This window comes from Schistosoma mansoni, chromosome W (genome assembly GCF_000237925.1).
Source record: "Schistosoma mansoni strain Puerto Rico chromosome W, complete genome".
NCBI lineage: Eukaryota > Metazoa > Platyhelminthes > Trematoda > Strigeidida > Schistosomatidae > Schistosoma > Schistosoma mansoni.
In genome coordinates this window covers 56120710-56134596 of record NC_031502.1, presented here as the reverse complement: position 1 = coordinate 56134596, position 13887 = coordinate 56120710, and the positions used below count along the sequence as shown (strand labels likewise).

At 35.2% G+C, this 13887-nt stretch overlaps 1 protein-coding gene across 1 annotated transcript in view; it reads right to left on the bottom strand.

The window, feature by feature from the left end:
- The window catches only part of Smp_162910 (related to multifunctional cyclin-dependent kinase-related), a gene marked incomplete at its 5' end in the record, with an annotated part of 60430 nt that overhangs the window by 26848 nt on the left and 19695 nt on the right, over positions 1-13887 (bottom strand). Inside the window, one exon of the mRNA XM_018790238.1 lies at positions 2193-2247. Within this exon, the coding sequence (XP_018655601.1) occupies positions 2193-2247 (55 nt within the window). The remainder of the gene's footprint in view (positions 1-2192; positions 2248-13887) is intronic.

The window sequence follows — 13887 nt, the reverse complement described above, 5'->3', positions numbered from 1 at the left end:
TTGAAGCCGGACCACCATGGAAAACCTGGAAACACTGGACGGCCGTTTCGTTCTATTGTGGGACTCCTTAGCAGTGCCCATCCACGATCCTTTCTCTTGAGATCCGAACCCATTACCTACCAGTCTCGTGCGCGAGCACTGAACCGATAGACCACTCATTCGGCATCCAACGGTGTTAATGTCTAAGTTCAACCAATCCACGAAGTTGAGCAACCGTTCACCAATGTCTTGAATGAGTTTATATCTAGATTTTAGTACCTCTTTTAATGAATATCAATATTTCGTCTCTTTTTTTGTTAATGAAAATAAGTATACATAAATGAAAACATTAGTCAGTATACCTCAGTAGGGAAGAGTAGTGATTACTGACTTAAACATAATATCTACGCATAATTAATCTTAATATATATTTCATTATTATGGATTTATTGAATTGATAAATAAGTTCTGCGTTTAGTCAGGGATTCTCTTATTTTCTGTAATGAACTGCAGTTGATCTTTACTAGGGACTGATTTCAGTTGGATAAATCAGGAGGAAGATTCGATGATTGTTTCGTACTAGTTTACGATTCCTAAGTGATACAGAACTAATAATAACATAGAAGATCAAATCTAGGACTATCTGATCTTGTGATAACGGTATTCATTACCTACATTCAAATTATTAAGTTAAAATTAAATGATACAAATTTTAAGAAGGGGTTTTGTGGAGATTTCAGTAATTTTATAGTTGAAATCATGAATCCATTGAAACTAGACCACCGGTGAAAACATGAAATAACTGGACGCCAGTTTCGTCCTATTGTGGGGCTCCTCAGCAGTGCGCATCCGCGATCCCGCCTCACGAGATTCGAACACAGAACCTATCAGTCTCGAGCGCGAGCACTTACCCGATAGACCACTGTGCCGGCATCCAACGGTGTCTATGTCTATCTTCAACCAATCCACAAAATTGAACAACCATCCAACTGCTGAGGAGTTTCACAATAGGATGTAACGGCCATCTAGTGCTTCCAGGTTTTCCATGGTGGTCTACCTTCAACTGATTGATGATTTCAACTACAATCTTTAAGGTTTAATCAATTTGTAAGATACATGGCTAATAATATTAGGTAACTTTATCATTTGTAAAATTACATGTCTTCAAAATTATATAAACTTGATTTGCTCATATTGAATTGTAGTATAGCATTATCAGTTAAGACATTTGAAACAGGAAATTCTGATGTAATATACAAAAAAGTATTTTCCATGAAGATCTAATAGGCATAGTCAATAAGAATAAGACAGTAAAGTGACGTTATCAAAATAGAAAATAGAAATAAAGGAGATCAAAGAGGAAATGTAATGAAATTATGTGCATATTAGATATTTAGATTAAAATTATAAAAACAAAAAACATTCAAAGGCTCTGGCTAGAGACTGGTAGGTCCTGGGTTCGATTCTCGCGAGTGCGGAATAGTGGATTCGCACTGATGAGGAGTCCCATAATAGAACGAATCGGCCGTCCAGTGCTTCCAGGTTTTCCATGGTGGTCTCGCTTCAATTGATTCATGATATCAACTTTGAAAAATACATTCAAAAACTGTTATGTAATTGAAAAAAAAGAGAAAAAAAGAAAAGAAAAGTAATATCGTTAATTTTTCACAGAGATATATGAGACGGATCATATTTTACACCAATCTGTATGTATTATCATAGCAAGTGATCCGCTTATTGTATTGTGTTAACAGGACGAACAGAATTTGAAAAACAAACAAACAAACAATGAATAGTTGTATCCTTATTTGCTGGTTGAGATGTATCATTCTCTTTAAATCAGACCTGAAATTTCATTTTGATGTAACTAAATCATTTTTGAGATCGGGGGGGAGGGATTGGATGGGAAGGGTTGAAGGTGATCACTATTGAAGAGTACCAAAAAAACAATAGAGAAACAACTCTTCATTCTTTGGTCAATATCAGTCTATGAGATGTGTACTAACTGACACTACTAAATAGTTACGTCAAACTACAGTTATTTAAGCTAAATTAGAAACTAGGGGGGGGAAAGGAAACAATTTAGAAGTGAAATAATTTTTCTAACAAAAAAACAAAGAAGATGAAGTTAGAAGTGAAATATAAAAAATAAAACTACAAAAAACAAGGTACAAAAAAAATAAAAGACTAAATTAATCAAAGAGGGAAATTACATGTTGGACAGCCGTCCGAAACGAATCCAATGTATTTTCTCTAGTTGTCGGTAACCTGTAAAAATTAAGCACATTAAATAGCTGCGCAATTTGTATGCAACATTAAAACAAAAAACACAGAACAAAACAGAAGTAAAAACTATTTTGAATCATATTATTGTTGTCGGAGATAGTAATTACTGGATATATATCACTTGGGATTACTTCCAGTTGTATACGGTTTCTAACAGAAGAGTACTCTGATGTTTAGGCGAACAATTGAAAAAAAAGGCATTTTTTATACAAAATTTTATCAAATTAAATGGTTATGTCATTGAATAAACGATCATTTTGACTAGAGATAACAGATTTTATGATTATGAGATCATTGTGAACTACAGTGTTGCTATGGTGTTCAACTCACCGATTGAGTAATACAATAACCAGCAACACAAATATATATAATGCTTAATTAGTAACATTTGGAAATTTATCGCCTTCTCCGATTTAACAGTGGTCTTGAATGCTGTTAGAGGTACGAGGGTAGTTATCACTTCCCGGTTGCCACACCGTGAAAGGGTTCTTCTGGAGGTACCTGAAAATGAAATTGGGTTAGAAGTGGTCTTAATGACCTGAAAGCTTGACCGCAGTGCCCAAGGGACAACTGCTTGAGGCCGGTCACACATGACCGTTTTGTGGCTAATTTTTGCGTTAGCTCCGTACTTGTTGGAGACTTGTCGGAGACGGATATCCGTGGGATAAGGCGAGGTGTGCATTTTTAGGGCCGAACTTTTCTAACCCCACCCCTCCTTGTGGGAAGACAGCATCGCTGTCATGCTGGTTGTCTGAAGGAAACACCTTACTGCTGTCACACCTCTGTACAGTCAGCAGTACGACTTCGCCTTCGGACCTTGGGTTTGCTGCTTTTAGTTTTAGCGCTCTTCAACCGACCTGTCTGGCATGGTAGGACCTCGAGGAACGATTGTTCCAGCCAGTATAGCTCGATTGGTTCATCACTATAGGCAAGCCCGACCACCACGTCAAGGTAGCAGCAACGGTTGGGTCTCCGATTTAACACATGCTTATTCATAAAGAAATTTCATATGTCATCGTAGTTTAATTGATTTCGATTTGTAAAAGTATTTTTCCAGATGATTCTGGTCAATTTTTTTAGAAAATATAGCATTTATCAACAGTTACATTCTGCCTAATTTCCGCCTGTAGCTCGTTTGGGGGCTACTGCCGGTCCCAAGCTCGGGTAAAGGAGGAAAGTTGGGCATGGGGTTAGCGACCCAATCCTGTGGAAAACCAACTTGCTAAAAAAACGCTAACCAGAATAAAATTATTCAAACCATTTAAACTCTGCCCTGAGAGTATAGAAGGAATGATTATAAGGTGTCATGATGAAAGCCGAGTTCATCCGGAAGTCATGAGGCCGATGCACCTTCTAACAACCAGAGCGACAATTTTTATAGGTACATGGAATATCCGGACAATGTGGGAGACCGGAAGAATCTTCGAAATTGCTGCAGAAATGACAAAACACAACCTGGAGGTGCTTGGGGGGAACATTCTGCCCAGATTCTCATCAGTCAGTTAGCTATTACGATATTGAAATTAGATCGACGGAATGACTATATATCTATTTAGTTTATTTCTGAATTCACAAATCAATTGATTTTGTTTGACTATTTGTCCCTAATGTTGATTATTGTTGACAAGTAAGCCTCAACTCATACTGTCCACGGTTTCATCAAACGTTCAATTTACAGCTATTAAATAATAATAATTTCGGTGGTATCCACAAATGAGATCAGTTGAAATACTCACGAATACTATATTCATTTCCTGACATTGATAGTTATCATAGAGGACTAGGTTAAGTCAGTCAGTCAGTCATAACGTAGAACCTCGTATGTACGTACGTACATCAGTTCGAGTTGCCATACCACAGGACTAGGTTAAACGATAATAAATATCTTAGATATAATATTCAAAAACTAGTACACCCCTTCTTTAAACCTGAAAAAGGTTTATTGAAATCTATAAGTGTAAAACATTTCAAATTTCAAACTATTAGTCACACACAGGGTAAGTACATTCAACTTACGATGGTATAATGTGAAACGTTGTTAGGAATTTACATTTTTTTAAACCTTTGATATAATCTAATTACGAATATCAGATTAAAATAGGTTATAAATCAGTGAAGATTAAAGTAAACAATGAGTATCATGTTAATTAAAACACTTCTTGTAGTGAAACTGGTCCATTGTGTTATCGGGGAAGTGTTAAAGACAATTCAACAACGACATTGTTAAAAAAGTTTCTTTTCTGAATTGTTTTTAATTCTCTTTTAAAACGTCATGATTAAATGAGCATGTGTTTATTATACGACTGAAATCATTTAAAGGAACCATTATGTAATAGTATATAGAAATAATACCAAGTATGAATTCATGAATTTGGTTTCATGTCCTGTGTTATATATGATAATTCAAGAAGGGGGAACGATAAGGCCAACTGACATGGTGGTTGAGAGTTAGATTGCAGCAACGTTTTAAATGTTCGCCGATTGAGTCATTAACAGAATTTTCAGTCATTTAATGGATGAGTGTTGTATATTAGAGTGTAAATGTTTTTTACAAAGGAATTTATTTTAAGCGGATGTAGTTATCCGCGATCGTCTAGTATGAAGACGTTTGATGTAGCGCAGCCTGAATTGAGAACACACACATAGTAAAAGTTAGGCCTTCAAATGAAATGTTTCATAAAAATTACACACTAATAGACATTATTCACACACAAAATGAAGGGTAGAATGATCGAAAGTCTAGAATATGAACACAATGAGCACTGAAAATGTAGGACATAAATCTAGTTAGTGAAGATTTAAGAAATTACTTTCCTATCAGAAGGGAGTTTCGTGGAGAGTTTAGTAATTTTATATAGTTGAGATAATGAGTCAATTGAAGCTAGACCACAATGAAAAACGTGGAAGCACTGAACGGCAGTTTCGTCCTGTTATGGGACTCCACAGCAGTGCGCAACCACGATCCCGCCTCGCGAGATTCGAACCCAGGACCTTCTGATAATGATCATATGCTCACTAGTGACTGGCTCCATGAGGTATTTCCTGGAGTTCTAGTGAGAAGTCGTGACTAGTGGAGCTAAGCCATGTCAGGTAGAGACATTTATCTACCTCAGTACAATGGAATATGGTTGCGCGATTTCGTGGATTCGTTGAAGTTAGACACTAACACTTTTGGATGCCGGCCAGCTCAGTGATCTATTGGCTAAGTGCTCTGGCACGAGACTGATAGGTCCTGGGTTCGAATCTCATGAGTGCGGGATCATGGACGCGCACTGCTGAGGAGTCTCACAATAGGACGAAACTGCCGTCCAATGTTTCCAGGTTTTCCATGGTGATCTAGTTTCAATTAACTCATGATCTCAACTATATAAAATTATCTTCTTGTAAATGAATAACTACTTTGACATGAATAGTTGAAAATTAAAAAGTAATGGGTAACTATTTTGCTGTAATTCATTACTTCTTTAGGAGTGATGATTTCCAAGGGATTAACACTATGTAAACCAATAATATATCAGTCTTACATAAAATATGTAACTCAATTATTCACTGATAAGCCTTCATAAATGACTTTATCACTTACAAATTACAGAAAATGTTTAGTAATAAACGATCATGAATCGATCATTTAAATCTTGAGTAGACAATAATATCTTCGAATTTATGTTAATTGGTTACAAATGATACACTATATTGAACACAGTGAAATGTGTTGTTTCCATCTGGAAAACAATCAATAACGTTGGGATGATCCAGAAAATTGCTTACAATAGACATGACAAGCTCAGGAAACATCAAGAAGCATTTTATCGAATTAGCGTTTGATTAGAAGTTTTACTAGAAACATCACGAAAATGAAAAGTCATATGTAAAGGTTCTGATTGGTTGATTACTACAATGCTGCTACTATGTTTAATAGTATTCTAGAATTTTCAGGAAAACCCAAGGACTTCTAAAAATACTACAAAAACCTTATATTTTCTGTACATAAATGAACACTAGAGTTGAAGTACTTCTCACATGTTTGACGACTTTTCTTTTGTGTTCATGTTGCTGTGTAGTTCTAGCTTGGGAGGTTACGAGACTAGCAGCTTAGAATCCGAGTATAGCATTCAATCAGTAAGACTTATCCAATAACTAATCATATACATATTTTAAGTGTTAAACAAACTTCTTTTCATTATACCATTTGTATACCCATGGTCCACCAGGGTGTTTGGTACCTGAGTGGTTGCGCCACAGGATTGGGCTGATCTGTTCGGATTGTAACGTTGAAGCCTTTATAGTGTCTGGTTCTCCTATAAGGCGGGATTGAGCTGTACTGTTTGGGTTGCCGCGTGAAAGTCTGGATGGTGTCTGGTTCTCCAGTGCAAGATTACCCTGGCCCATAAGGGTATATTATATATATATATATATATATATATATATATATCATACATCATACTCTTTTAAGTAAATAATCATTGATGAAGTACCGAAAAGAAAAACACACACAAAAAAAACGGTAACAAAAGTCACATGGTACACTTTTTTTTTCAGTGACGTTTTTATTGTTCGATAGTTATGATATACTACACAATATATATATATATATATATATATATATATATATATATTTAGTGAACAATCAATAAAATGATTACAATCTAGGTTCTAATTCAGTAACCATCAGTCATAAACAACGTGAACAACAACAACAAGCATATTTATTACGTAAACATGTAATAATAAAGAGATTACTATACGTTAGATTTTAATAAAATGAGTGGAATACAACAATTGATGAAAATTATTATCAGTAGGGGTTTTTTGTGGAGATTTAGTATTTTCATAGATGAAAGCGTCAGTCAATTGAAGCTAGAGCACCAGGGAAAAACTGGAAGCACTGGACGAGCGTTTCATTCTATTATGGGACTGACTTCAAGAGATATTTCCTGGAGTTCTAGTGGGAAGCAGTGACCAGTTGAGTTCAAACCACGTCTGTTGTGAGATGTCAACTCACTGAAGACAATTGGTGAAAGGTTGCTCAACTTCGTGGATTGGTTGTGTGTTGGACATAAACACCAAGGGATGCCGGCCAGCTCAGTGGTCTATCGGTTGAGTGCTCTGGCGCGCGACTGGTAGGTCCTGGGTTCGAATCTCGTGAGGCGAGGTCGTGGATGCGCACTCCTTAGGAGTCCCACAATAGGATGAAATGGCCGTCCAGTGCTTTCAGGTTTCCCATGGTGGTCTAGCTTCAATTGATGAAAAGTAAATTTTACTGATAGGATGTAAATATAATATTAATAGTGTTAAAAAATAGAAAGTAAAGAGGGAAAATTGAGTATTGTTGTATCTTGGTGAAGACATAAGTACGGGTAACTTCCAGGACCTATTAATGAACTATTATTCTATATATATATTCTTATTGTTTAACTATTGAGTAACTACATTGTGTATATCTACATTCATCTCATTATAAGCTTCATTTTAATCTATGAATTATTATTATGCGATTTACTGTCCCTAAATTATATTCAGTTTATTGATTATTGTATCCCACGTTCACAGCCACATTTGGCTTGATATTGTACAAATATTATTTTCTATTTTATAGTATGATGCGGTCTGTCTGTCTGGTATATAAACAGAGTATGCTTGAAATAAAGGATACGCATAGCAAAAGCTGTAATTGGTGTTCTGGACTCAATTGGAGGGGCTATGCGGACAAGGGATCAATAAAGGCACTAGACTGCTCATACCGGTCGAATTCGTTAGTTAGCACAGTGCTAAGATTGAATAAATCGTATTCCGATTGGTGGATAATTCACGTGATAAAAAGCCGGACACAAAATCATAACGAATTGGTATAAGGCTTATCCTTTTTATAAAGTTATAACAAGTATGTTACATGAAGTGATATAACCAAAGTTTTCAATGAAATACAAAAACTACAATAGATGACCACAAAAATTGATATATTATTTTCGATTAGTTAAATTTACCAATCTTCTAAACTTTCTCCTTATTATAACCAGGATTTTATCGATATCCCAAGCACCTTAACTGATTAAATTATTCGACTAACGAATCAACTGATCAAGGATTGTTAATTTGTATTCCTTTTTTAATTTGAATATTACTAACTGGCTGGTTCAAATATATGGGGGTCATGTTGGAAAAGAATCAATATTAGATATCTTTCCTTTAAGCCTCTATGGCTAAGTTACATAGTCATAAATTAAAGTAGGTACCCTACTGGGTAATAAACTAAACTATTGATGACTAAATGGACATGTCACTTAAGTCCTTGATATGACAAGTTGGTAAGATCGAGGTCATACTTTTTGTTTACCCTGTCGATATTTCATCGATTATTAATACAAGCGGATGGATCATATAAGTGAAGTGATTGTTTGTCATGCTCAGACTAATAATTGACACAGGCGTGTCATCTGAGACCCTCACTCCTACAGGGATACCTTTCAAGATTAAAATGAGAATATTCAATCACTTTAATAACTCCATTAAAAAACGTTATCAGTATAAGTAGTAGATATTAAATTAACCAACATGTTTTAATCAACGCTAAATTAAATTGGTTAAGTTCAACACTACCTCCGTCTCAAGTCAATCTAAAAGATAAAACTAATAGATATATATTTAAGAGTTAACTAAGCAAGTTCTATGACCCAAAACTCATCCTGGATTATTCTAACTCATAAATAACAAACAGTATTAAAATAGTGTAGAATTAATTTTGTGCGCATTGCAGACGTTGAGTATTTTTAGTTCAACTACAGTCTGGATGGAAAATACCAAACGAAATAAACTCGTCAGCTTATCATAGAAACTAATTTGAAAATATCCTAAAATAAAGATGAATTATTTTTGAAATCATTGGAGAAATGAGATCGGTGGTTTTTATTATAAATGAAAATTAAATAATCAAAAACTGACACAGGTTCGAATATTGAATCACCTACTTAGAATAATTCAGTCATCTCTTTGATGATACAGCTTAAAGACAATTAGTTAAAACAATAACTGTTTTCTGAGTTGTATGCTATAAATGAAGAAATTTTTGTTCAATTTGTTTCCTATTCTGCTTGACTATTGGTTCAGGAGATAAGTATAATGTGATTATATACGAAGTGATCATTTAACAACTCACTAAAGCGACAGAAATTTTTAGTTATAAGAAAGTTAATATTGAGAACGTTTTTGGCATGAAGTGACTTTATCTAAAAAGTCTCTGAAAACTCTGGAGTAAATGACGAGCATTTCACTTTATTTTCTCTATGAACTGATTAACAATAATTTTTTCTTAGTTCAAAGCGTGAGTTAATTAAAACTAGACCACCATAGAAAACCTAGAAGCACTGGACAGCAGTTCCATCCTATTGTGAGACTCCTCAGCAGTGCGTATCCAAGATCTCGTCTCTCGAGATTCGAACCCAGGATCTACCAGTCTCGAGCGCGAGCACTGTACCGACAGACCACTGAGCCGGCATCCAACGGTGTTAATGTCTAACTTCAACCAATCCACAAAGTTGAGAAACCATTTCACCAATGTCTTGAATGAGTTGACATCTCACAACAGACGTGGTTTGAACTCCACTGGCCACTGCTTCTCACTAGAACTCCTGGATGTATTTCTCGAAGTCACTAGTGAGCATATGATTATATTAATTATCAGAAGGGGTTTTGTGGAGATTTAGTATTTTCATAACTGAAAGCGTAAGACTGGTAGGTCATAGGTTCGAATCTCATGAGAGCGGGATCGTGGATGCGCACTGCTGAGGAGTCCCATAATAGGACGGAACGGCCGTCCAGTGCTTCCAGGTTTTCCATGGTGGTCTAGCCTCAATTGACTCACGCTTTCAACTATGAAAATACTAAATCTCCACAAAACCCCTTCTGATAATTAATAATTTTTTCATCATTATTGACTAACTAGTGGATAAAATCCCCTCAATTTCAACTAACTTTGTGATTAATAGAGTTTAGCAATATCAAAAATAAGGCAGACAACACCGATGACGAAGGATGATTATCACGATATATCCCAATATAGTTGGAAATACAAGTCTTCAGACTTGAAGTGGGATCTAGGAGTAAAAAGCTTGTTTCAAGACGTATAAGTTCTTGGTTCTATCTTTGACACATATATAGATGTTTACCGCTGAGGAGTCTCGAACCAGTAACAAAAAAAACAACTGTCCTATGCTTCAAAATTTTCATTAGTATTGTACTGAAGACAGTCTATGATAAAAAAACTACCTCAATATTGATTTTGTTAGTATTAAACAGTTCGCTGTGTTTAACAAGCATTTTGATATCTGGGTTCGAATCTCGCAAGGCGAGGTCGTGGATGCGCACTGCTGGAGAGTCCCACAATAGGAAGAAACGGTCGTCTAGTGCTTCTAGGTTTTCTATGGTGGTCTAGCTTCAATTGACTCACGCTTTCAACTATGAAAATACTAAACTTCCACAAAAACCCCCTTCTGATAATTTGATATCTGATTACTATGAAAAAAATCACCAGGACAAAATATAAATTATCTTCCATCATACATTTGATCGATTGAACAAAACCAGATAGTCCACAACTTAGTTGAACCGTATATTCAAATTATTCTATTGGCAGAGAAACGTTTCTATTTTTTTGCTGATCATTTAAGTTACAAAGAACTATTATCAACATGCTGTTCATGATCAGAATCATATTCACACAAAAACTGCAAACGATCAACTTATTTTCTTCCATTATTATTTTCACTTGGTATTGTTTGTTTAAATCTTCCCATTGATGTTTAGGACTGTAATTGACCAGTCTCTTATAGTCATATCTGCATAGTTTGTACTACCTCGATATAGCCTTAATTCACAAGCATTATAAGCAAAGATCGATGGTGTCTATATCGAGGCAATACGCACAGTATGCACATATGCCAATAAGAAACTGATCAATTGCAATCCTAAACATCAATCGGAAGATTTAAATAAACAATACCAAGTGAATTTAAGCTTCACCTCATTACACAAGCAAGTGGCTATCAGGACTCAGTAGCTGAGTGGATAACGCAATGGCGTTTGGAGCGAAAGGTACTGGGTTCGAGTCCTAGAGTGAAAATCAACTCTAAGATGCAGGTACATCCAGTGGACGAGTCCCAAATAGGACGAAACGCGCGTCCTGAATTCCATCTCTCCCTTATTATTATTATCATCATCAGTATTAGTATTCATTAATACAAACTTTTCTATAAAAAAACATAGACATCAACAATCTGGTGAGTTTAGTAAACAAAATATTTTCAATAAATATTCAGATAAACAGAAAGGTAACGTATTTTGTATGAATAAGCCAATTAGAGATTGTTTTAACTGAATACTAACTGACCTTAATCTAATCTATCAGTCATATTTTGTATAAACCATAAATTACTGTTGCTTACATATATACTGATACATTGAAAATTGACAGGGAAAAAATATCTTTTTAATAAAATTAAAGCAAAGCAGTTTTAATCTGGCTAAATTATTTTGAATAAGAAAATATAAAATTTTTTAGTTGCCAAAAAAAATTGCCTGGACAATTTACAATTCCTTGATCATTGAACAGTAATCAGTGTCAGGTTCATTTAAATTTGAATGTTTGCCGGATCTAATCTACCAAGTTACAATGTGATTTGATATTATGTTCATTATGTTTACATGTTAACTGATTGAAGGCAATTGCTAGAAAATCTTTGAATTAGATTTTATGCTAGTTGGTATTCGTGGAACAAGTTTTAAACTTAAAATGAGCATTAGTTGCTTAATCAGTCAGTTGGTTACAACGTAGAACTTCGTACGTACGTACATCAGTTCGAGTTGCCATATCACATTAGCACAGAGATACAATTGTCGATTCAAATCCCATCGTGGTAGGAGTAGTAAGAGTATAAGCAGTAATCCAAAAGATTAGGGTTTAAAGATGTTATTCAAGGAGTATAATTCAGTGAAATAAATTTGGAAGAAGAAAAAGTATAGTAACATGAAGAATTCAGAAGATTAGAATTTGGCAGAACACAAAGAGTGGCTGCACCTTCGCCATTGCAAACGATTTTGAGTCATGTCATTCAAGGTCTCTAACTATCGGTTGCTATCATCTCGCGAATCCCAACCAGGCAGTCTACACCTACCAACATGGATTAGAGATTGAAGGCAAGACATGTTAAGGAGTATCAACTAGTATAATATTTAAGATTAAAGTTTTCCTCTGACTATCTCAATAGCTACCATGTAGAGGGCACAAAAAGTGATGAAAATATACACTCAACTAAAATATATGTAGGAGTAATGTATTACGAAACAGTAATTAACATATCTTAATTTCAAGTTTTGTTGCTCAAACGGCTCATTTATTAGAGATTTTATTGCTTCAGAAATCTGACTAATATATTCACATTACTTGTATATTCCAAAGTGTAATACCGCTCAACATAAGGCTGTATTGAAAAATTAAAAAAGAAAAACATTAGCGCTGGTCAGACAGACCCCCAGTCTGTCTGAAATCACTGTTTTATTGAAATGGGTCGGTCGAGGGGGGGTCAACTTTGTTACTAATGTTAATCTATTTTATTATTTCTATCATTCTAAGCTTTATTTTAAACTTCTAAGTTAATCAATGTGCTTTGGTCAAGTTTCCTTCATTTTTACTATTTAAATACCAGTAACATTTGTTGACTTCGATAAGACTCTTCAGCAGTGCGCATCTACAATCCCGAATGCGGGACTCGAGCCCAAGACCTTCGGTCTCGCGCACGAACGTTTAACCTTTTGACCATTGAGACGGCATCCAATGGTGTTAATGTCTAACTTCAATCAATCGATGATATTGAGCTTCCATTGTTTTCAGTCAGTAGATGACTCACACTCGATACGGTTGAGTTCCACTGAATACGGCTTCTCACTAGAATTCCAAAATTATCTCTCGACGCTAGTCACTGGTGAGCACATGACAATTATCAGTATAGGGTTGTAGAGATGAGCACTGCTCAGGTGTCTTATACTAGAACGAAACAGCCGTCTAGTGCTTTCAGGTTTTTAATGGTGGTCTTACGTTGACCAGCTAATCATATCAATAAAATTCTATTTTATTTTGATAAAATACTGGGACTGCTACCCGATAGAACTAAGGAAAAAACTAGTTATTTGCCCTGTTCAACTGAATAAGAAGTAATACAGGTCAACGTAACGAAGAAGATGGAACTGTAGACGAGGATTCATTAAACACATTAAATAAATCCACAGTAGATACAATCACTGATTACGAAAAACTAAATCAGCATTATTCTGAATTGTATGTGAATTATTTATCTGGACTTTAGGGAAATCTAAACATATTGAATGAGGCAGTAGTCGATCTAAATTAATCGATAACTAAATGCATATACAAAACTTGGGACAGGAATACATCAAGCTGCTGCAAATAATAATATCATACTAGTGTTGGGTTTTGTAGAGATTGTATAACTTTAGTAGTGTATATCATAAACTGATCTTATTTAAGCTAATATAGAAAACCTGTAATCACTGGACAGCAGTTTTCACCTAGTGTTGGACTCCTCAACAGTGACCATCCATAACCCCGCATCT